Below are 21,361 nucleotides of genomic sequence, written 5' to 3'. Positions count from 1 at the left end.
AGGAACTCTTTATATATTAAGGAACTTAGTCCTTCATGATATGTTTTATACATGTGCTTAGCTGTTTGTTGATACGGTTTTTTGAATTTGATTTTGAGTCTCTCCCTCTCTGCAGGTTGGGGAGGCACTGGTCCTGCCTGGCTGCCAGGAACGCTGTATATGCTTGCATGGTCAAGGCCTCCAGTGCCAGCCCTTTTCCTGCCCACAGGGCACAGACTGCATCCTGGATGGGGGTGTGCGGTGGTGTGAGCCCAGGGAGGGTGCTACATGTCGCCTAGTGCCCGGGGGCCTCTTCACCACCTTTGATGGCTTCAGTGGGCTCACACCCATTCCTGTTATGTCCTGTGCCTATGAGCTAGCCACATTGGTGGGTTCCAGGCCCCAGGATCCTGACTGGTTCCACGTCATTGCTGACTTCCTGCCCTGTCCTAGCTGCACTGCTCTCAAACCACGAGTGATCATCGGCTTCAAGGATGGCTGTGCAGCTGTGGGAACCAATCAGGAAATATGGGTAAGGGACTTCCTCAGTAAGAGCCGAGACTTTTTTATAATCTGGCACTGATCTCTGGGGCCTTTTGATCCCTCACTGGCATTCCATACCCTTTTAACATAGAACTCTCCCATCACTGTGCTCTCACATTGACCTCTGTTGGCTAAATGTCCTTGTCATGCTCTCCCATGACCCTCTCTAGACCCTATATAAACTTCACCTTGGACTTCTCAGGACCCACTGATCCCCCACATTGACTCAAGTGCTGCTCAACTCCTGGGAACTACTGACTGAGTAGTCATCTACTACTACTACTACTACTACTACTACTACTACTACTACTCAGAGCTCTAATAGGGGAAGCCCAGGTAGCCCAGGTAGAGTGATCAGGGCTGGAATGGGAGAAGCACAGGTAGACTGTGGAAGCCCAGAGGAGATACTCTCAGTTCAGGAGACCAGTGAGGGCTTTCTGGAGAAGGTGACAAATGAGCTGAGACCTGATTTTAAGCTTGGGAAGAGAACAGAACAAGGCCAGGAAAACAGAGGGAGCATATTTGGGGAATAGTGGTGAAAATGAACTGTTGAGTTTAAAATAGCCCACTAAATGTCTTTGGGCTTAGGGCCAGGGAGGTTGTTAGTGACTTAAGAAATCACAGCAGGGGGACAGCTCCTGGACTGCAGGTTTGAGGAATGGAGACAGCAGGAATAGACAGCTCTCTTGACAAGTTGTACATACAAACTGCCCTTGTCAAACAGGTGAGAGTAGAGATAAGCCAGGAAGAGGCAGAGGCCTTTTAAAACTGGTTTACCATTACGATTTTGTGATGGGAAAAACCCTGGGATGTTTAAGTGCTGATGGGAAGAAGCCAGACAAGGAGAGGTTGGAGATCCAGTGGGGAGAGAGGCCAGAGTGGAGAGCACCTGGCTCCCCCAAGACACGTGGAAACCAGAGAACAGCAGAACTGGAATCTGGCAGGCAAAATGGATACTGTTTATAAGTAAGAGGGAAACAAACCTGAAACCCCATGTTGAGAAATAAAAGGAGGCTACTGGTAAGAGTGGGAGGATGGTCCAGCAAGAGAGCAGCTAGGATTCTGCCACAACCCAGCTCAACCACAAAAAGTGGTGATTAGAATAGTGCCACATAGGGTAGCTGTGAAGATTCATGCAGAGTGTGTGGCATATACGAAGTGCTCAATAAATAGAAGCTCTTGGGGCGCCTGGCTGACTCCGTTGGAAGAGCTTAAGACTTGACCTTGGGGTTGTGAGTTGAGCCCCATGTTGAGTGTACAGAGTACTTAAAAGTAAATAAACTTAAGGGGCGCCTGGGTGGCTCAGTTGGTTAAGCATCTGACTTTTGATTTCGGCTCACGTCATGATCTCAGTTTGTGGAACTGAGCCCCAAGTAGAGCTCTGCGCCGACATCATGGAGCCTGCTTGGGTTTCTCTCCCTCCCTCTCTGCCCCTCCCCAGTTCTCTCTCTCTCTCTCTCTCAAATATAAACATTAACAAAGTAAATAAACAAGAATTTTTTAAACTGTGATAGCAGGTGCCTGGGTGGCTCAGTCAGTTAAACATCCTACTTTGGTTCAGGTCATGATTTCACAGTTCATGAGTTCGAGCCCTGTGTCAGGCTCTGTGTGTACAGGTCAGAGCCTGGGGACTGCTTCGGATTCTGTGTCTCCCTCTCTCTGCTCCTCCCCTGCTCATGCTGTCTCTGTCTCTCAAAAATAAGTAAACGTTAAAAAAAAAAAAAAAAGCTGTGATTGCTCTTGTGGTCACTTTTATATTATTAATGGAGAGGCAATATATATAACAGAATGGTCAAGAACACAGGTCATGAAATCACACCCCTTTGGTTCAAAATTGGCTTTGCCACTTACCAGCTATGTGAACCTGGGCAAGCTATATTACTTCTCTGGGCCTCAGTTTCCTAATCAGTAAAAGGCAAGAGGCACCTAGGCATACAGGACTGATCTACCCTGTCAGAGTGTTGGTGAGGATTTAGTATCATTTATAAATTTAATATCATTAATTACATAATTAATTTAGGTGACAGTATATTAAAATATCAATTACATTATATAATGCAATATACTGTCATACATTATCTTATAAAATAAATAACCAAATATTAAAGCACTTGGAATAGTGCCTGGCACAGAGTATGTGGAAACGGTTATTAGATTATGAAGACACAGGTGAGAGAAATGCAACTGGTTCTAGAGACTTTGTTCTCTAAAGCTCCCTTTTAGGAAAGAGTTTATTATGGAAAAATTCAAGCATCACAAAAGAAGAGAGAATGGTGTGTCATGAAACTCTGTTACAGTTACAAATGTTTTGCCATTTTTGCTTTCATCTTTTCCTCCCACTCTTTGCTTTGTTCGCGCTGGAGGATTTGAAAGCAAATACCAGACCTTTTTCCTCTAGCAAAGACCTGGGTATGCCATTTTGATAGAGACACCCGACAGGATTCACAGTAGTTTCAGAGCCCCGCCTCCGGACTCGGGCCCTAATCCCCGCCCTTCAGTCGCCTCCTCTCTGCAGGTGAATGGACAACCCGCCAGCCTCCCGGCGCAAGTGTGCAGGGGCGTGGTCGCACGCTGGGCTGAGGGCTCCCGAGTTGTCATCGAGCGGTCCCCCATGCTGCGGGTGCTGGTGGGGCCCGAGGGGGCTGTGTCCCTACGGGCCTCCCCCGCGCTACGAGGACGCCTCCGGGCAGCCTGCGGGAACTACAACGGAATTGCAGCCGACGACCTGATACTCCCAGGAGGACTCCGGGATGCCAGCCTAGTCGACGTGTTCCAGTCGTGCCGGGTTCGGGGCTTCAACAACTGGTGAGAACTTTACCTTCTCCTGCCCGGGGACCTGACTTCTCTCGGCAGAGGGCGCGACCAGCGCAACTCCCTGCGCCACAGGCTGCCTTTGGGGACTTGGAGCCCATACCCTCTCTCTGATGGTCTTCCCACAGCACGGAGAAGCTTGTTATTCCACCGTCTCTCTGATGGTCTTCCCACAGCACGGAGAAGCTTGTTATTCCAGCCGTGACCCAACACTTCACCGCCTGACGCCGCACCTCAGCGTGTGCCCAGGGCTGGGACTCGTCCACCCCCCCACCCCACCCCCCTCGACGCACACCTGCCCTGGGGATGGGAACCCACGGACCTTCCTGAGACTGTTTTAATAAATAATTTATGACCAAAACCTGCTTGTGCCTATATCTTCTACTTCCCAGTGCCCCCGCGCCCTGGGGGACACAAAGGGTCTCAACCTATAGTTCTCGTTTCCCAAGACTCAGGAGTTAGGTCGGGACCCTGTCCCCTTCCGACCCAAAACCTGAGTCCGAGCACCTAGCTCCCTCCTCCTTCGGGTCCCCAGAACTGCATTCCCCTCAAGGACACAGATTCCCTCTGGGGCAGGCGGGGGAACCTGCAGCTCCGCCCCTGACCCACAATATTGTGACGTAACTGCATCGACAGCCAACCCGGCTCGACGGCGCCAGCTAGCCAAGGCAGGAAGCGGAAGTTTTGAAGCGCGCGGGCCGGAAGTGCCTGTTGCCTTGCACGGCCGTGTCTCGCAAAGGTGGTGCTGCGCCACTGTTCTTCGGGCATTACCTGTGTGCGCCCTGGGCCCAGCTGCGGCCATGAGCCGGCCCAGCCGGCTGCAGAGGCAAATTCTGAGCTTGTACCGCGAGCTTCTGCGCGCCGGTCGCGGGAAGCCTGGCGCCGAGGCGCGGGTGCGGGCCGAGTTCCGGCAGCATGCTTGCCTGCCACGCTCCGACGTGCTGCGTATCGAGTACCTGTACCGCCGCGGGCGGCGCCAGCTGCAGCTGCTACGGTCGGGCCACGCCACTGCCATGGGTGCGTTCGTGCGTCAGCGGAGTCCAAGCCAGGAGTCCAGCGGCGCGGGGGCGCCAGGGACCCAGCCTGACAATGGCGATGGTCCGAGGAATCCCCTTGACGGAATGAGGTCACCGGAGACACCCCCCGATGGACGGTGACAGGACGAGGAGCTTACCCGATAGCGCAGGGGAACCGGGGGCCCGCCTGACTGTGTGGGAGGACTAGGGAACCTGCCTGATGAAACGTGAAAGGTCTTAAGACCAGCTCAATGGATTGGGGAATCGGAGAGCCCTCCTAGCGACGTGGGGTGCCAGCGACCCCCGTGATAGATGGTGAGAGATGACCGACCTTGCACGATCCATGACAACGGGTCGAACTCTCATGAGGGTTTGGAGTGGCTTGGTTGCCGGCTGGCTGAACTGTGTCAAGCTGAGAGCTCCTTACCCTAAAGCATGGGGAACCAAGACGCCTGCCGTCGGACGGAAAGAAGAGACACCTTTCTATTTACCTCTGGCTCCCCTCTCCTGTATTTAACTCTGAGAAGAGCAGACTTTTTGCTGAGAATTTTGGGAAGATACCCTGATGGATGGTGAGAAGCCCCGAATCCCCTTTGGAAAACTTTCTTCCCGTTAATTGTGGCAGACTAGGACCTGTGGGGAAGGGGCTGGGGTATCTTACCCCATCTGATCAACTGAAGACCCGTCAAGACCTATACTTGATGGTTCTGAGGGGAAACCCTGACTCCTGGGCCCTTCTCCTCCCAGGACTGTTGAACAAAAGGAATAAAATTGGAGATGTGATTACTTCCCTCTTGGTGGTCTTAAAGAGTTCATGTATTTGGGGATTTTTTTTTAAAGGCCCTCACAAACCAAGAAGTGACCCTCTGGGGAGGGGGAGGTATGGGGAGCTATCTGTTCTTCTCTGGAGCCCTCTGGACTAGCAGATTGGTTGAAGCAGCCTAGTTCATGCCCCTGGGCAGATCCATTGACCCACCGTGGTTTGACCCCAAAGAAACCCCAGTTGACTCCTTAATAGAAGGTAGGGAGGTAAGAAAGAAAATGGTGGAGCTCAGGAGGCCTGCCTGGAAACCCCTGAGGCAGTACTGGGGACCTCAAACCTGGCTGAAGAGTCCAGCCTCAGCTACAGGCTAGGACTTTTGTCAGCAAGGACCAGGTGTTGGGGAGGAGAGGTAGACCCATAGGCCCCAGGCGTACCTCCTCCCATATCTCTGTCCATTACATCTCTCCCGCATCACTCACCTCTCCCTCTTGCTCACTCCTGGATCCAAGATCTTGAGCCCTAAGGAGCTCCAGGATGGGAGCTTCTGGCAGGGCTGCAGGCAGTGAGCAAGTTCCCACTGGGGCCGGGTGACCTGGGTCAGGAGAGATGTTCTACCCAGGTACTACAGATGAACAGAGTCTGTGTGGTAGAGGGAGTGAGGGAAGGGAGTGCCTGATGTGAGGGAGGCAGTTGTAGGTCAGTGGTGATTGAGAGCGTGGACTCTGGAACTGGAATGCTTTCATTTGGATCCCAGCTCCAACACGTACTACTAATTATACGATCATGGACCTGTGATTTAACCTCTTCGTGCCTCAGTACCCTTATCTGTGAAATGGGCATCATAATAGGGCCGTCCTCATGTGGCAGTTATAATAGAGTGAATTAAATACATGGTGTGGCACCAGATGATGTCCCAATTCTGTGACCCTCTCGCCTACTTGAGTCCACGTGGAGCTAAAGAAGAGGAGGCTTCCTGCTGTGAGCTCCTGTGTCTGCTCCTTTGCATGAGGGCTTTCTGGGAGTTACAGAATGTGGGTTAATGCGCTCGGGAGCAATCCTTAGCCTGGGGGGACAGCAGTCACTGGATGAGTGCTCCAGCCTGCCTGTTGTCTGATGAGACGAGTGCAGGTCTATTCCCCAAGGTTCCTCAGAGGCCCCCTGTGGGACTGAGCCCCGGTCGCCCACAGCAGTTACCATTTCATGAGCACCTTTTCTGGCATATCCCCTGGCCTGTCTCACTCTCCCCACTCCCTAACTCCTGTCTCCTGGGATCATATCCCAAATAAACCTCCCCCAAGCCTTTGACTCAGAGTGTGCCAATGTTTACATATGGTTGATACTCTCTGTATTTGTGCTGTGTCTTTTTTTACTCTGCTAAGGCCCAGGGTCAATGCTTCTCAATCCCTTAGCCCTGTCAAACAGGAACCTCCTGGTCTAAGAAAATCGCAATAAAGGACTTATGGGGCTTGGAGTAATTTGGAGTATGTATTGTGGATTAATAACAGAATTGAATGGAGTGGCTAAATTTCCTGATTCTGATAACTACACTAGTGTAAGAGAATGCTCTTGTTCCTAAGAACTACACACCAGGGGTGCCTGGGTGAGTTGGTTGAGTGTCCAACTCTGGACTTCAGCTCAGGTCAGATCCAGGGTCATGCGATCAAGCCCTAAGTTGGGGGCCCATGTTGATCATGGAGCCTGCTTAAGATTCTCTCTCTCCCTCTGCCCCTCTCCTCAGCTGTGCTCTCTCTCAAATAAAAAAAAAAAAAATTAAAAAGAACTATACACCAAAGTATTTAGGAGTAAAGAGTATCAATCATGTCTACAGTGTGCTTTCAAAATGGTCCAAAATATATGCACATACATAAATATACTAGCAAGAGTGTAAATGGTGAAGCACATGGGGTAAAATGTTAGCCCGTGAATCTGGGTGAAGGGTATATGGGAGTTTGATGTGCTAGTCTTAAAACTTTTCAGTAATTTGAAACAAAAAGTTACATGAACACAAAGGCCAATGATCATTTACATTTGGGCACCAGAGATCTTTACACACAGGGCACATTTTTACAGCAGATTTGAAAACAGTAAAGCCTGTTATTTTGAGACTTTATAAATCTCTTATGCATCGTTTAAAGGCGTAGCTTCACAGATCTAGCAATCAATTACAATTAAATTTCTGGATTTTTTACCTTTTAAAAAAAATTTTTAATTGTTTATTTTTGAGAGAGAGAGAGACAGAATCTGAAGCAGACTCCAGGCTCTGAGCTATCAACACAGAGCCTGATGCAGGGCTCTAACTCACAAGCCATGAGATCGTGACCTGAGCCAAAGTCAGATGCTTAACCGACTGAGCCACACAGGTGGCTTTTGTGAAATAATATCTGGTTTCCCTTACAGATTCTGATCTCCGTTCTATTGGGAACGACAGTTCACTAGAATATGTTCTTGTCTTGGGTCCCACACTCAGCTGTCCCAAGGGGCCGAGCCAGTGACCAGGCACGTGAAGTGACCTAGTGTGGCCTTAGGGAAGTGTGGGAAACTCACAGTACCTGATGACGAGCCACTAGCCACACCAGCAAGTTACCGCCATAATTATTTTTTTTTTAAGACTTTATTTTTGAGTAGTCTCTACACTCAATGTGGGGCTCGAGTTCATAACCCCTCAAGAGTCGCACGCTCTACCAACTGAGCCAGCCAGGCATCTTGTGTTACCACCACTCTTGCTCAGCTTCCTCCCTCATACAGCACTGGACAATTCTGGATATGAATTATGTGGAAGAATGACTAGGGTTTTCTTTACAGCAGTAAAAGTATTGTGATTTGATTTTAAAACAATCCTGATCTGGCAGTACTCCATGAATTGCTCATGAGTAAAAGGATATGATGTCTAGAATTGGCTTCAAAGTAATCTAGAGAGAGGGGAGTGGGTGCTTGGGAGGATTGGCCCTGAGTTGATAATAACTGGAGCTGGTGATGAGCCCATGAGGACTTGTAATGCTGTCCCTTCTCTTTTTGTACAAGTTCAAAAAGTATCAGAATTGAAGTTGGGAAAACAAACTCCAGTGGTCCCCAGCCTAACTCACATCAGAAGTCCTCTCTGTGATCCACAGGGTCTCACCTGATCTGGCCCTGTCACTTCTCTCACCTCACCTTCTCCCACGCTCCCCCTCCACCACTCATGTTCCAGACACGCTGGCCTTCCCACATGCCAGACACACTTCCATCTCTGGGCCTTTGCACTTTCCCCCTCTACCTATTATGATAACTGGGAGCAACCTGGGGCTTGAGCATTTGAAATGTGATTAGGGACTAGGGAATTTTTAAATTTTTAAATAAATTTTGGGGCACCTGTGTGGCTCAGTTGGTTGAGCATCTGACTTTGGCTCAGGTCATGATCTCACAGTTTGTGAGTTCGAGCCCCACGTTGGGATCTGTGCTGACAGCTCAGAGCCTGGAGCCTGCTTTGGATTCTGTGTCTCCCTCTCTCTCTGCCCCTCCCCTGCTTGTGCTCTCTCTCTCAAAAATAAATAAACATTAAAAAATTTTTTAAATAATAATAAGGATAAACATTTTATAAATTTTAAATAATTGAGATGTAAAAACGAGCAGTGTAAAATGTTTTTTCCATTAAACACAATTTTATTGTTTTGGTAGCATTACCAGATTTCAAAGGCTTTGTAAGAAAAAATTATAAAATATTACATTATTTCTATATTGGTTACATATTATAATGATAGTATTTTGGGTCTATAAGGTTAAACAGTAAAAACTCAATTATTAAAATTAATTTTACCTGTTTCTACTGTTGACTATTAGAAAGTTTAAAATTAAAGCAGCTACTGAGGATGAGACCTCTGCCCAAATGCCAAAGATTTATCATTGTCGATATGTCAGGAGGGAATGTTGAGGCCACTTTTTAGGCAACAGGCTTGAGCAGTGGAAACTTGAGTGAAGCGAAAAGGCCCACAGTGACCACCAAACTGAATGCAGTCTCATTAAGTGACCTGCCTAGAAATAATCATAGGCCCTAACTGACCAATGGGCTTCCCTCAACCAGGCACAGTTACCAAAAAAAGGAAAATTCCTTATGTCGCCATACTTCATCACTCCGCCCTGTAACTATAGTCCCTCACCACCGCCTCATGGCAGACAGTCTCTCCTTTGCTGTCCTGGCCGCTGCTCCCTTGCAGTGTATTCAATAAACATATCTCCTGTAAGAAATAATAATAATAAAATAAAATTGTATTTGTACCTCATGTTACATCTGTCTTGGACAGCATTACTCTAGGAGTCCTGTGGCTTGTTTCCTCACTACAATTTGCTCTAATCACTTAATTACAACATAATCACATAATTATCTCCCTGATGCCTTCCTCAACCACCCTAATTAAATTGTACCCCCTTTCCCTTTGGCCGCTTTAGTTTTCTCCTTAGCACTTAATCACCAACTGACCTATTACAGATTTTACCTAGTTTTTAAAATTAATTTATTATTATTATTTAGTATTATTATTTATTACAGATTTTATTTACTGTTGATCCCCCCTATAGAATGTTGGCCCCATGGGGACGAGAATTTTCACCTGTTTTGTTCACTGCCCTGGTCCTGCTCTTTGACCAGGAACTGACTCAAAGCAGACACTCAGTTTTGAATGAATGAATGAGTGGTACAGATTTGTCCCATTACTTGGTCAGTTGGGTCAGAATTGCCAAGACTCTGCTGGCCCTATTTATGGTGACGCCAGGGAGACCATGCCTTTTCTTGGTTGGGGACAGAGTCTTGGTGTGGACAATATGCACTTGATGTGAAAACAGGTCAGGTTTGTGTTCTGGTTTTTCCAGAATCTGCTGCTTCCTGCCCCTCTCCCTCAGTGTCCATTCCCCCTTCTGGACAGCTCCTTGGTTTTCTTTGGAGACTCACTTCTCCCCCATTTTCAGCGCATATGATTCAGGGAGGGCTGACAGCAGGTGACACGGGCCAGGGGAGCCAGCTTTGGGCTATAAGGGAAGAGTGATTGTCCTGTTGGCTGCTGAATTGGTGGGATGTATGCTTAGAGGTTTTGAGGGGCACTCTGGCTACTGCTAGGTAAGAGTGAAGCCAAACCAGAGGAAAGAACTGGGAGAGATATCATTTGTGCCCCCGGATCCAGCTGTCCTTGCAGCCTGAACTTTTCAGTTACTCCCCCAAATCAGTTCCCATTCCACTTAAATCAGTGGGAATTGGGCTTCAGCCTCTTGCTCCCTGTGTGGCCTCAGGCCAGGGCTTCCCCTTTATAGCCTCAGCTTCCATTCTGTTAAGTGGGGACACACCATTGGGTGGTTGTGAGCATTAAGGAAGGGATGTGTGTTTAGTGTACATCCAGGAGCCTAGCAAGGGTTCTGCCTCTGTTCTTGAGTCTAGTCTTGTTCTACCTCTTGTCCTGATAGCATAAACTCTGAGGAGAGGATGAGCTTAGACACCTGAGGCTGGGGACTAGACTACAGGACTGAGCCCTGACAATTCAGCTTGGTGTCATCAGGACCCTGGGGAAGGGGGGTTTCATAATCCTACACCAGGGATGGCCCAGCCTGGGAGCCCGCCATGTACAATGTTTGAATGGAGAACCTGTACGGATGCACCTGTGCCTCTTTGCCTGAGGAGACTTGACAGGCAGAAGAGACTGGAAGTGGTGGGGAGTTAACATCTCTAGGAACAATCCTTAACCAATGAGAGATGGAAGCTGGTACATAAATGGCACAACTTCTTCACCCTTTTGGTGGACCAACTTTGAGTGTGTCCCACACAGTCTCGCAGAGGTCCCTAGTGGGATGGTGCCCCAGATGCCCAGAGCAGCAACCAACTCATTAACTGCCTTCCCTGGCTCACTTTCCCACTCCCCTATCAGTCTGCCTAGGGGTCACCTCCCTAATAAACTACTTGTGCTTGAATCTTTGCCTCAGGGTCTGGGGGACCCCAATCCAAGATGGGCTGATTCAGTTCTGTGCTGTACACTCAAAGCAAAGAGATCTGTGGAGGGGGCTGCCCAGACACCAGGACTGCATCCCAAATTCTGAGTTTTCAAACACCCAGTATCCTCTGAATGTTTGTGCCTCCCTCAAGATTCATATGTTGAAGTCCTAACACCCCAGTGTGATAGTATTAGGAGGTGATGAGGCCTTTGGGAAATAATTATGTTGTGACAGTGAATTCCTCATAAAAGGAATTTGGAATCCTTATAAAAGAGAGCTCCCTGCCCCTTCTGTCATGTGAGGACATAGTGAGAAGGTGACCATCTATGAAGCAGAAAGCAGGCCCTCATCAGATAGCCACTCTGCTGGCACCTTGATCTTGGACTTCCCAGCCTCCAGAACTGTGAGAAATAAACTTCATTGTTTATAAGCTACCCAGTCTGTTATTTTGTTATAGCAGACCAAATGGACTAAGACACATCCTTGGACATTGACCATTTATTACATATGTCTGGGCCATGTTCTCAGACTGGGGGGGGACCATTGACATAGCTGAGCACCAGATGAGGTGTCCTGGCCAGTCGGGCAGGAGAGCAGCAGGACCCCCCTGACGGTGGCAGGAGCAATGTGGCACCCACGAGGAGAAGGAAGAGGAGGAGAATGAGGAAGGTCAGGGACCACCTGGATGCAGGAGGAGGGGCTCTGTGAAGAGAAATGCAATGTTGAAACTATGGTGCGCTGCCACTATGAGCCCTGTACCCCCCACCCCAAGACCCATCTCCCGAGCATCTCACCCAGGGTCTACCTCCAACATCACATCCTGCAGGTTGGGAGATGCCTGCTTCTTGTCCTAAGGGGAGACAGCAGCCAGCAGCAGAATGGATGGAAGGGACACTTACTCTGGACTCTTCCTTCCTACCATAGACCTATGGGGCTGAGTTTATTTTTCCTCCTTTCCTGGAACCCTCCCAACCCTCTCCAGTGTAGTGGATATCTGTGCCTGCCCTCCATCCAGTCTTCCTTCTCCTGGTAACAGTGGCTCAATTTGTACAGTGGGTGGAGGGTATCATGCCGCCCCCCTCTCAGCCCTTCAGGTTCTTATGTGGCTGACCCCACACGTCTCTACTTCCATGACTGGGCATGTGAGCCAGATCTGGCCAATGAGAGCACTCCATCAGTTTGGCCACTGTGATTGGTTCAGCAGCACCCAGCCTTGTCAGTTACATGAAAAAAATTACATCCTCTTTTTTGTGTAATTCCATTTGGGTTAGGTTTCTGTCACCTGCCATCAAAATTCCAGAGTGATACAGCTGGCTGAGGACCATCTCACCTGAGGCTTCCGGACCAGGGAGCGTCTTCGCTGACCTGCTAAGTGTTTCCGGTGGCTGAAGCCCGACATGAGCATGTCCTGTAGGGAAATAAAGGTGTGGGAGTTCTCAGAGAACTAGTGACAGACACAAAGTTGGGCAAAGGCCAAGACGGGGTTGTCACAGAGGTGAGATTCTGAGGGAAGAAAAATATCTCAGGGAGAGACAAGAGAGGGACAGAGCCGAAGAAACCGAGAAGAGACATTACTTATTCATTCACTCAACAAATATTTAATGAGGGTCCATTACATGCCGGCACTGTTCTAGAATCTGAGGATGTGGTGGGCATGCAAATAGGAAAAGTCCTGGCATCCACGGAGCTTATATTCTAGCAAAGAGAGACTGTACATTAATAAATAAATGTACGATGTCAAGATGTGGTAAGTGCTGTTAGAAAATAAAGAGGTTAAGGAGTGATAATGTTTGGAGATCAGGACAGGCCTCTCTGAAGAAGTGAGATTTGGGGAGACACTGGAATGAAGTGAGGAAGTGAGCTGGGCATGTGTCTGGGGGCTTTGAAATAGGAGTGAATTTGGAATGTTTGAAAAACCAGGAGGCTGAGATAGAGGAAGACACAGAGACCGAGAGAGGCAGGGGGAGGGAGGGAGGACAGCATTGAGACAGCAAGAAAGAGACACTGAGAGAGATAGAGGGAGACACAGAGCCACCGAGACCCCCTTGAAAGGGAAGTACCCTACTAGGAGGCACACAGAGGTATCCCAAGGGTGCCTGTGGAGGAAGGGTGTCCCCTACCTGCTCTCACCTCAAGGCCTTGTCCCCTGCCCTCGGGGACCCTGTGGCCACATAGCTCACAGGGAGCTCCTGGTGTCCAGGCTGTCTTTCGCCCCAAGGGCCTGAGGCCTCCAACATCCCCTGCCGGGTCCCACTCCAACTCTGCAGGAGTAGGGAGGCTACTGGGTGCCCAGGGCCCCCAGGCCCCACCAGGTCCTGGCCCGTCCAAGTCCCCCTCAACTTCCAAGTCCTGGTCCAGTGTACTGGCCTCCTCGAACACCTGGTCAGAGGACAGAGTCGTGGGGGTTGTGGAATTGGTACCTTGGGTGGGGACTGCCAGGGTGGGCCATACCAGGCTGTAGCTGACCAGCTGGGCCTGCAGCCACCACAGTCGCCGAAAGATGCCGTCTCGGTGGGCTCTGAGGGCCCTCAGGACCTGCTCCAGGGATGCCCGGGCCTGAGGCTCACTCCGCTGTGCCAGCCCCTCACCGAATGCCAGCAGTGCATCTACACGCTCAGCTGCTCCACATAGGTCTGCCTGTAGCGCCTGGGGACAGAAGGTTGGACACCACTCCCACCCCCCACCCACACACCAGGAGCACCAGAGATCAGCTACCTGGAGTTGTATCCCTTCCGCCTTCTCTTACCCAGACACCTAGAACATGGAGTAAACACATTTCCCATCCCAGGAAGCTGGTACCCATTCCTGAGGCCCCGCCCACCCTCCCATACCGTTGCCTCCCACTGCCCACCTGCAGCTGGACCATCCCGCTCTGGGCTGATGCCCAGGGCCCCAAGCCTTGCTCTAGGTCCTGCAGCCGGAGGCCCAGCCCCAACAGGCAAAGGGATAGGTTGTCCTGCTCAGCCTCCAATACTTCCTGGCCAGAGATGAGGTGCTGGGGAACACAGGGGACTGAGTCAGGGTCGGTGGGCCAACCCAGACCTTGCCCCCACTTCCATTGCCACCCCTCTTCTGCAGGCTCCTTCTGTAGCAGAGTCCATCTCTGGTCTGCACCAGGGCTGCTCCCACCTGGAGTCCTTCCCAGTGGAGCCGGGCCTGGACAGAATCTCCAGGTTTTCAAGGCTCCTAGAAGTGTGGACATAAGGGGCCTGGGGGTCTGAACAGAGAGTGGGTGATGGGGCTGGATATCCCCACAAGGAATGGGACTGCACCAGGGTCAATGACGAGCTAATTCTCTCCCAGTTGGCAAAATAATAAAGATTTTCTATAGTGATTGGTAAAGAATCATTTTCTGGAGTGTCCCTCCCCCCACAGATGCCCAACACTTTTCCAGAATCATCACCTCATGCCCAGTTTGGAGGCCAGATTCTGGGGGAGAGGAGGTGGGGCTGGCACAAGGGGGCCTGGATCACCTCAGCTCACCTCACGGTGTCTGCCCCCAGCTGGGTCCTCACTGGAAGAGGGTGCTGGCAATCTCAGGGGACCAGCAGCAGGCTCAGTGCCCCTCAGCCCACCCTGGAAGTGTTCGGGAGGGTCCAAGGAGTCTTGCCCCAGTTTCTGGGCCTGTTCTGGTCTGGGAGGTAGGAGGCATTGACAGGCCTCTGGCTGAGCCTAGGTGTCCATTATCCACCCTACCCTACCCCTGTCCTTAGGTGCCCCTCCCATGTCCCTAGGTGATCACAGCCATAGTACCTCCCCCCCTCAAAATGCCCCTGCTACTGCCTCCACCCTTTTGGGACCTAAGTTCCAAAGCCCAGCCCCTACCTGATTCTCTTCTCTCCAGATGCAGGGCAGACGGTGCATCTAGCAATGTCCAGTTCCCTAGGGGCTCCAGCGGGGTAGTTGAGGGGCTCTGAGGGGAATCTAGGGCCCAGAGGTGGGGGGAGGGCCATAGCTGGGAGCCTGGAGACAGAGAGTCAGTGAGGATCCCCAGGGAGAGCTCTTTTCCTGGCCAGGGGCATCCCCCCAGACCTCCTCAGCAGGACTCACACAGGCCTGAGGCAGCCAGAGGCCTGGGGGCAGGCTCAGCTCCACCTCCTCACTAGCAGAACTGGACTCAGGTCATTTGATGCCCGGCTCAGGTGGCAGCAGCACCACTTAACTCCTTCTTCCCTAGCCTGCCAGTTAGCGGAACCTCCCAGGTTCACCCCACTCATCCCACCTAAGGGGTTTCCCGATACAACCCTGACCCCTCATGAGCCATGGATTCTGCCCCACTCAGGGACCTGTACATCTGACCCCAGGACCCACACCATCCAAGGTCCCAGACACCGTACCCCTCAGGAACCGGCATCTGCCCCCGCCACCCCCCGGGCCCCCCACTCCATCCAAAACCAAAGAAAGATTTTTGTTGGTTTATTTGAAATGGGGCCTCTTCCTGTAGTTCCCACAAAGTTACTGGGAAAATAAATAACCCGGGGGGGGGGGGAGGGGGGTTGCCATCTCTGCCCCAGGGTTCCAAGGTCACAGGGTCACAGCTGTCAGGAGGTGGAGAGCCCGGGAATGTGAGCAGGGCGGGCGCCTGGCATCACTTGCTGAGCAGGAGGCTGGTGCGCAGTACGCGGGGCACGCGGCGGATGGTCAGCGAGACGCGCGTGCCACGGACCAGGCTGGCTCCCGGCCGTGCAGACGGGCAGGCGGCAGCGTTGGGTGGCAGGGAGGTGGCGTCCAGCGCATCTACTCGGGCAGCTGCGATGCCGTGAAGGAGGCGCGTGTAGGCGGTGCCACGGAGCACCAGGAGGCTGCGCGGTTCCAGCAACAGCGAGGTGGTCGGCCGGGGCGGGGACCGGGGCTGCGGGACGGGATGAAGGTCAGCGGGCCCCTCAGAAGTCAAGGGGGGGTAGTGGTCAGCAGAATTTAATGGTCAGGGGGGCAAGGGTCAGCGAGTTCCCAGGGGCAAAGGCTGAGCGGCAAGTGTGCTCCCATGGAGTTTTGCAGGGGAAATCCTATGGGTCTCAGTTAGTGGGGGGGGGGATGGGGGCGGGGAGCGAGGGCAAGCAGTCTCTTGGGAGGGGGCAGGAACGTGGTTGCAGATGGGGGTGTCTAAGGGAATTGCAGCTGGGATCCCCAAGGGGTTGGGACTTAGACCCAGGGATCTGCAGTCCTAGGAAATGGTGGAACTGGACTGAGGGCTTGGCTGAAGCTAGGAAGGGCGGGGGGAGGGTAGTAACAGTGAGGTGGTGAGGAGCCAGTATGGTCTGGGCCTGTCTGCAGACATCGGGATGCTTGAGGACACCCACACACTGGAAGGGGATGTCAGCCTACCCAAGAGCATGTAGGGCTAAAAGGAGCAGCTGGGTGTTCAGGGGAGTTTCTGTGAACCATGAGGTATCAGAAATGCATCACTGAGAGAAAGGTCAGGGAAGCCACTGTCACGAGCAACCCCCACAGAAGGGAGTCAGTATATCTGGGGGGTCCTTGAGAAATGAGTCATGGGTTGAGGCCCCAAGAAGAATCTGATGGTGTCCTTCAAGGCAGATCTACACTATTGGAGTGGCAGAGAGGTCTGTGTTGGGGAGCCTTGTGCAGCGGGCAAAGAGAGGATGTCTAAGAGGATGTCAGGAACAAGCATGAGTAAATGGTGTTGGGGTATCCAAGGATATGGGTGTCTGTTGGGAGTATTGGGGAGTCTTACACAGGTTATATGGACCTTGGGCCATTGGAGCACTCTGAACATGTGGGGCCAGGGGATCTGTGGGGCATCGGGGCATTTATTTAGCAGGTGAGGCTACTGGGGTGTCTATAGATATCATTTCTAGGGCACCCTGCAAATGGATGGGTCTGGAGTCTGGGAGGATATGGGTGTACTCCTTGAGGGGACCGGGGAAGGTGTCTGGGAGAGTATCAGGGGTACCCTGGAAGCAGGAGGGACTGGGGCTTCTTGGAGGATGTGGGATGTCAGAATGCCCACAAGTGGCTGGGGCAGTGTCTCAGGGCCCACCTGCTCTGCGGGGTCATCGTCCTTTGGCTGCCGCGGCTCGTAGAGGTCCAGCATGGTGTGGGAGCCCAGGCTGATGGTGCTGACGGTCGGGTAGTAGAGTGGCCCGTCCTCGTGGGGCTGGGGAGTGGGCACCAGGGCTGGGCAGGGCAGGAGTCCACACACACCCCCACCCTCTGGGGCTCAAGGAGGGCACCCCAGCTTGGGATGAGGTGGTGAATGCCTGGTTGGGGTATGTGGCTGCTTAATGAGTAGAGGTGGGTCAACATAAGGCCCTGCCCCATGGTGGATCGGAAGTCTGGGGGTCGGGGTGAAGGTGTGTGGTTACCATGATGCCCTCCCCAGGCAGATACTGGTTCACAAGGACGTGGTTGGCTGGGAGACCTCCAAAAAGGCTGAGGTCAGATACTTTGTCCACGTAGCGCTGGAGCCACAGAGGCAGCCGCTCAGGAACCATCCCCCGGGGATGGGGGAGCCCACCTGGGAGAGGGGAATGGGGTCCTGAGGACACCCAACCAAGGAGCCCTGGCACCTGGAACCCCCATTAGGGATATTCTAGTGGTTGGCAGTACTCTGACCCTTGGGAACCTGTGACTCTGGAGATCACTACCCCACGCCTCCAAGGCTTCCTGACTTCTCCAAACCCCTGGACACTTTGAGATATCCCAACTTATCAGGAAATCCCTAACCTCTCAGAACCTCTCACCCCTCAGAATCCTCCTGGCCCTGGGAACCCCTTGAGCCCTCATGGACCCACCCAGTGTCTTGACTATCCAATCTGAGTCACCTGCCCCAGCCTATATCCCCAAATCACCCATGCCCCCAAGGCAGGGACACTTACCCCAATTCTGTAACTTCCTCCCAGAGAGCTGGGTCCACTTTGGCTTTGGGGCATTGAAGACCTAGGAGGTGGGGAGGGGATCAGTCCTTTTTCAGGACCACCCTCACTGATCCTACCACCCAGTTCAACATAGGGCCCTCTACTTGGGGTGGAAATGGGTCATCTCAGAATCTCTGGGATTATTCTCTGAGATAGAATGTTCCCAGGATTGTGTTGTTTGACCTCTACCCTGTGTCTACCAGGGTCAAGGAAAGGAACCAGAGCTACACAATCGTGGTCTGAAAGTACTCAGAGCTCTGGGCTGGACTGGACTTTTTTAACCCAGCAAAGTGTGCAGTCTGTAATTTCCTGAATCCTGGGCTATCTCAGCACAGCCCGACTTCTGGAACCTCTTTGCTCCTATCACCTGAGGGAGAAAATGTGCTAAGCTGGGCTGTCTCAGCATAGCAGAGAGTACTTTGAAAATGCTCCACTGCCGGGTGTCTGGGTAACTCAGTTGGTTAAGTGTCTTGGCTCTTGATCTCGGCTCACATCATGATCTCACAGCTCTTGGGATTGAGCCTCGCTTCAGGCTCAGTGCTGAAGAGTGGAGCCCGTTTGGGATTCTCTCACTCCTTATCTCTCTGCCCCTCCCCCACTCACACCTCTCTCTCTCTCTTTCTCTCTCTCTCTCTCTCTCTCTCTCTATCTCAAAATAAGAAAGAAGGGCGCCTTAGTGGCTCAGTCGGTTAAGTGTCTGACTTCGGTTCAGGTCATGATCTAGCAGTTTGTGAGTTAGAGCCCCGCGTTGGGCTCTGTGCTGACAGCTCAGAACCTGGAGCCTGCTTTGGATTCTGTGTCTCCCCCTCGCTCTGCCCCTCCCCTGCTCACAATCCATCTCTCTGTCTCTCAGAAATGAATAAATGTTTTAAAAAAGGAAGGATGGAAGGGAAAGAAAGAAAGAAAACTCTCCACAGCCAAGATCCCAAAGGTCTAGAACAGGCGATCTCCAAGAAATATGTACTCTATTCGATAATCTCATTCCTTTCACAGTTATGGGGCTGGAAGGGGCTATCTCAGCACAAGAGTCTGTGTTCTGTAGCTAACTTATTCCTGGGACTCAAACTAGACAACACTAGTTGAGATAGCACAGGGAAGATCTGTGCTCTACGACTAACGGTCTGAGACTCCAAAGGAGCTGAGCTTTTTAAATTCTTCTCTCCCTAAACCTTAAGAATAGAATACAGAATACTGGGCTATCTCAGCACAGGTGATTTGAGCATAGTAACCTTATTCCCAAGACTCAGAGTGTATGCTGAGCCATCTCAGCAGAGGGAAGAGTTTACTCTGTAGCATTCTGATGCCTGAGTTATGTCAGCACAGAAATCTGAAACTGCAAATTCCTAATTCCCCAAACCTCAAGGGCCTGAACCGGGCTATCTCAGCCTATGTTTATAACCTCCTTTTCTCTATGATAGCAGGATTGGGCTATCTCAGCACAGAGGGTATAAGATTTGTAACCGTGTTTCTAGCATAACGAATCTGATCTCAGTAACATCTGTTTTGAAGGCTGCACTGGGCTATCCCCGCACCGGGAGTCTGAGCTGCATAAGAACTACCTTCCTAAGAATCCGTTTGGTTTCTTCTAAGCTTCCTGGGAAAAGCTCTGACACACCCCAGCAGGTCCTGAGAGAGGAAAAGGGAAGATGAGGGATGGGTGCTGGATGTCACTCTCCTTCCTGCCAGGATCTTTACTGTAGCCTTAGGGACTCTCACACAGAACCTGGAGATTGGGGAGGGATCTGGGAAGGAGGGAAAAACAAACCGGAAAGGTGTTGGGGTTACCTGTCGAAGCAAATACTCCTCCTCTTCCTTGGAGATGAAGTCAGGGACATAGTAGATTACAGGTGGTGCCTAGGATAGAGATCCCCGTGAAGGTGTGGCCCTTCAACCTACACCGGGGCTCTAGTATCACTGAGCAGACCCTCCCTCTGAAGGGTCTCCAGATGTTCCCAAACAGGCTAGGGCCTGAAGTCAAAGGACTAATGCCCGTTTTGGGGGTGGGAAGTGGGGGTGAGGGTGGGGCTGTACCCTGAGGGTAAGAATGAATTTGGAGGGAAGGAGCAGTCCAAGCCCCCAAACTCAGGAGTCGGCCTGCCTATCCCCACTCTATCCCCCACCCTCTAGTCCCCACCTTCACCCTCTGCACCCCCAGTCTGACAACCTGTTCCACCCTGAATGGTTCCAGGGCTGGGACCCTGGCATCCTGATCCTCCATGGACACCAACTCCATGCACCCAGTCCTGTGGGGGAGGGGAGGATACTCTGAAGTCACCAAGCCTCCCACCCTCAGGCTATGATCCCATTTTCTGCTTTATCAAGGGCCAGGGCCTCACCTTGGCCCTACAGTGAAACTCACTTGGTTTCTAAAACCTGAGTCCTCAGCATCTCAAAAGCCACCCGGACACAGTGAGTACCCAGAACACTGCCCCAAACTTCATCCACAATGGCCCACGAAACTACACATTTCTGCCCCTTAAGCCTCTCACAGAGAATATCCTCTGACCTCACTGGGAGCCTTTCCCAAGAGCTCCACGCATAGCCTCCAGGGCTGCACCCCAAAGCCCCTTCAAACAGTTTGAGATGCCATCCTAACAACTTCAAACCTGCGACCATCAGTCTGGGTCTCTAACAACATTCAAACTCCCCATGCACCCTCCTGCCGCCTCAAGCCCTTTCAGATGTCCCATTCTGAACATCCGCGTGCCCCCAATCTGAGTCTCCTCAGACAGGTCCATTCTCAGTCTCCTCGGATCCCCCCACTCCGGACCCCTTCACACTTCCCCTCCCGAGCGCCCCTTCCCTGTAGCAACCTTGGGCCTTTAGTCCGGAGCTTGACTCCTCTCAAACCTTCTTCCCTACCTGAACCCCTTAGACTCTCCACCCCGAGTTTTCTAGAATTCCACACTCTGAGTTTCCCTGGACTCCCATCTGAGCTTCCCTAGATCCCCATTCTCAGCCCTCTTGGACACCCATCTCCGCCCCCAGCCACCCCCAAATCTGACCGTCCACCAGAGTACCCCTCCAATACCCGAATTAAACTACCCCATTCCCTTCCCAGTCACTTCCGCTCCACGTTTCTGACGCACGTTTTCTCAAACCAACGGGAACTCTCAAAGGTCCTAAGGGTCCGCCTTCCACCCAATCGGCGCTCTCACCCGCTACTGCCCCGCCCCTTCACTCTCGTCTATGATAGGCTGCACCTCCTGGCCTCTGAGCCACTGAGGATCCTTCGGAGACGGGCCTTCATCTGGTACTGACCAATCAGAATTCCAGAACCCAACCCGCCCACACAGTGGAGTGGGCCCAGATGGGAGGGGTACCCTTGGAATGGGGCCAGATGGGAGGGGAACCCGCTGGAAGACTAGACTATCACGACTTCCCGCAGGCTGAATCATTCCATACCCCAGCTGCAGGGAGGA

The 21,361-nt window shown here is 51.9% G+C and overlaps 3 protein-coding genes across 12 annotated transcripts; 1 reads left to right on the top strand and 2 right to left on the bottom strand.

Moving 5' to 3' along the window:
• The first annotated feature begins 4,015 nt into the window (after window positions 1–4,015).
• On the top strand, window positions 4,016–5,140 carry SDHAF1 (succinate dehydrogenase complex assembly factor 1). Its single transcript, XM_042969101.1, has one exon. The coding sequence runs from the start codon at window positions 4,134–4,136 to the stop codon at window positions 4,488–4,490; it is 357 nt and encodes a 118-aa protein (XP_042825035.1). The 5' UTR covers window positions 4,016–4,133; the 3' UTR covers window positions 4,491–5,140.
• Window positions 5,141–11,544: 6,404 nt separating this feature from the next.
• On the bottom strand, window positions 11,545–15,439 carry SYNE4 (spectrin repeat containing nuclear envelope family member 4). 4 transcript variants are annotated; one of them, XM_042969059.1, is made up of 8 exons: window positions 15,112–15,439; window positions 14,887–15,024; window positions 14,545–14,695; window positions 13,913–14,056; window positions 13,192–13,707; window positions 12,392–12,469; window positions 11,856–11,911; window positions 11,545–11,763 (listed from the first exon to the last, which is right to left on the bottom strand). In XM_042969059.1, the coding sequence occupies exons 2-8, from the start codon at window positions 15,012–15,014 to the stop codon at window positions 11,586–11,588; spliced, it is 1,251 nt and encodes a 416-aa protein (XP_042824993.1). In that variant the 5' UTR covers window positions 15,015–15,024; window positions 15,112–15,439; the 3' UTR covers window positions 11,545–11,585. The 4 variants fall into 4 exon arrangements, with proteins under 4 accessions (XP_042824993.1, XP_007096868.2, XP_042824994.1 ...); XM_007096806.2 differs by having other exon boundaries at window positions 13,192–13,440; window positions 13,513–13,707; window positions 14,887–15,437; XM_042969060.1 differs by having other exon boundaries at window positions 13,192–13,440; window positions 13,528–13,707; window positions 14,887–15,436.
• Window positions 15,440–15,461: 22 nt separating this feature from the next.
• Window positions 15,462–21,050, bottom strand: ALKBH6 (alkB homolog 6). Of its 7 annotated transcripts, none has more exons than XM_042969075.1 (7): window positions 21,029–21,050; window positions 20,104–20,182; window positions 19,725–19,793; window positions 17,901–17,961; window positions 17,388–17,560; window positions 17,063–17,179; window positions 15,462–15,913 (listed from the first exon to the last, which is right to left on the bottom strand). In XM_042969075.1, exons 2-7 carry the CDS (start codon window positions 20,170–20,172, stop codon window positions 15,650–15,652), a joined length of 753 nt encoding a protein of 250 aa, XP_042825009.1. In that variant the 5' UTR covers window positions 20,173–20,182; window positions 21,029–21,050; the 3' UTR covers window positions 15,462–15,649. The 7 variants fall into 7 exon arrangements, with proteins under 7 accessions (XP_042825009.1, XP_042825006.1, XP_042825007.1 ...); XM_042969072.1 differs by lacking the exon at window positions 21,029–21,050 and adding an exon at window positions 20,971–21,022; XM_042969073.1 differs by lacking the exon at window positions 21,029–21,050 and adding an exon at window positions 20,753–20,960.
• Window positions 21,051–21,361: the final 311 nt, after the last annotated feature.

The sequence above is a fragment of the Panthera tigris genome, chromosome E2, assembly GCF_018350195.1.
Source record: "Panthera tigris isolate Pti1 chromosome E2, P.tigris_Pti1_mat1.1, whole genome shotgun sequence".
Classification (NCBI taxonomy): domain Eukaryota; kingdom Metazoa; phylum Chordata; class Mammalia; order Carnivora; family Felidae; genus Panthera; species Panthera tigris.
Note: the sequence above shows the minus strand (reverse complement) of the source record. Positions and strands in the feature narration are given on the sequence as shown.

Coding starts and splice junctions, on each gene's coding strand:
- SDHAF1 (XM_042969101.1), top strand. CDS start 4,134: ATGAGCCGGCCCAGCCGGCTGCAGAGGCAAATTCTGAGCTTGTACCGC.
- SYNE4 (XM_042969059.1), bottom strand. CDS start 15,014: ATGGCCCTCCCCCCACCTCTGGGCCCTAGATTCCCCTCAGAGCCCCTC. Junction 14,057..14,544: donor CTGGGGGCAGACACCGTGAG/GTGAGCTGAGGT, acceptor TGTGTTCCCCAG/CACCTCATCTCTGGCCAGGA. Junction 13,708..13,912: donor GCGGGATGGTCCAGCTGCAG/GTGGGCAGTGGG, acceptor TTCTGTCCCCAG/GCGCTACAGGCAGACCTATG.
- ALKBH6 (XM_042969070.1), bottom strand. CDS start 20,555: ATGGTCGCAGGTTTGAAGTTGTTAGGATGGCATCTCAAACTGTTTGAA. Junction 19,794..20,103: donor AACCATTCAGGGTGGAACAG/GTTGTCAGACTG, acceptor TCTCTATCCTAG/GCACCACCTGTAATCTACTA. Junction 17,561..17,900: donor GAGGAAGTTACAGAATTGGG/GTAAGTGTCCCT, acceptor GGGTGTCCTCAG/GACCCCATTCCCCTCTCCCA.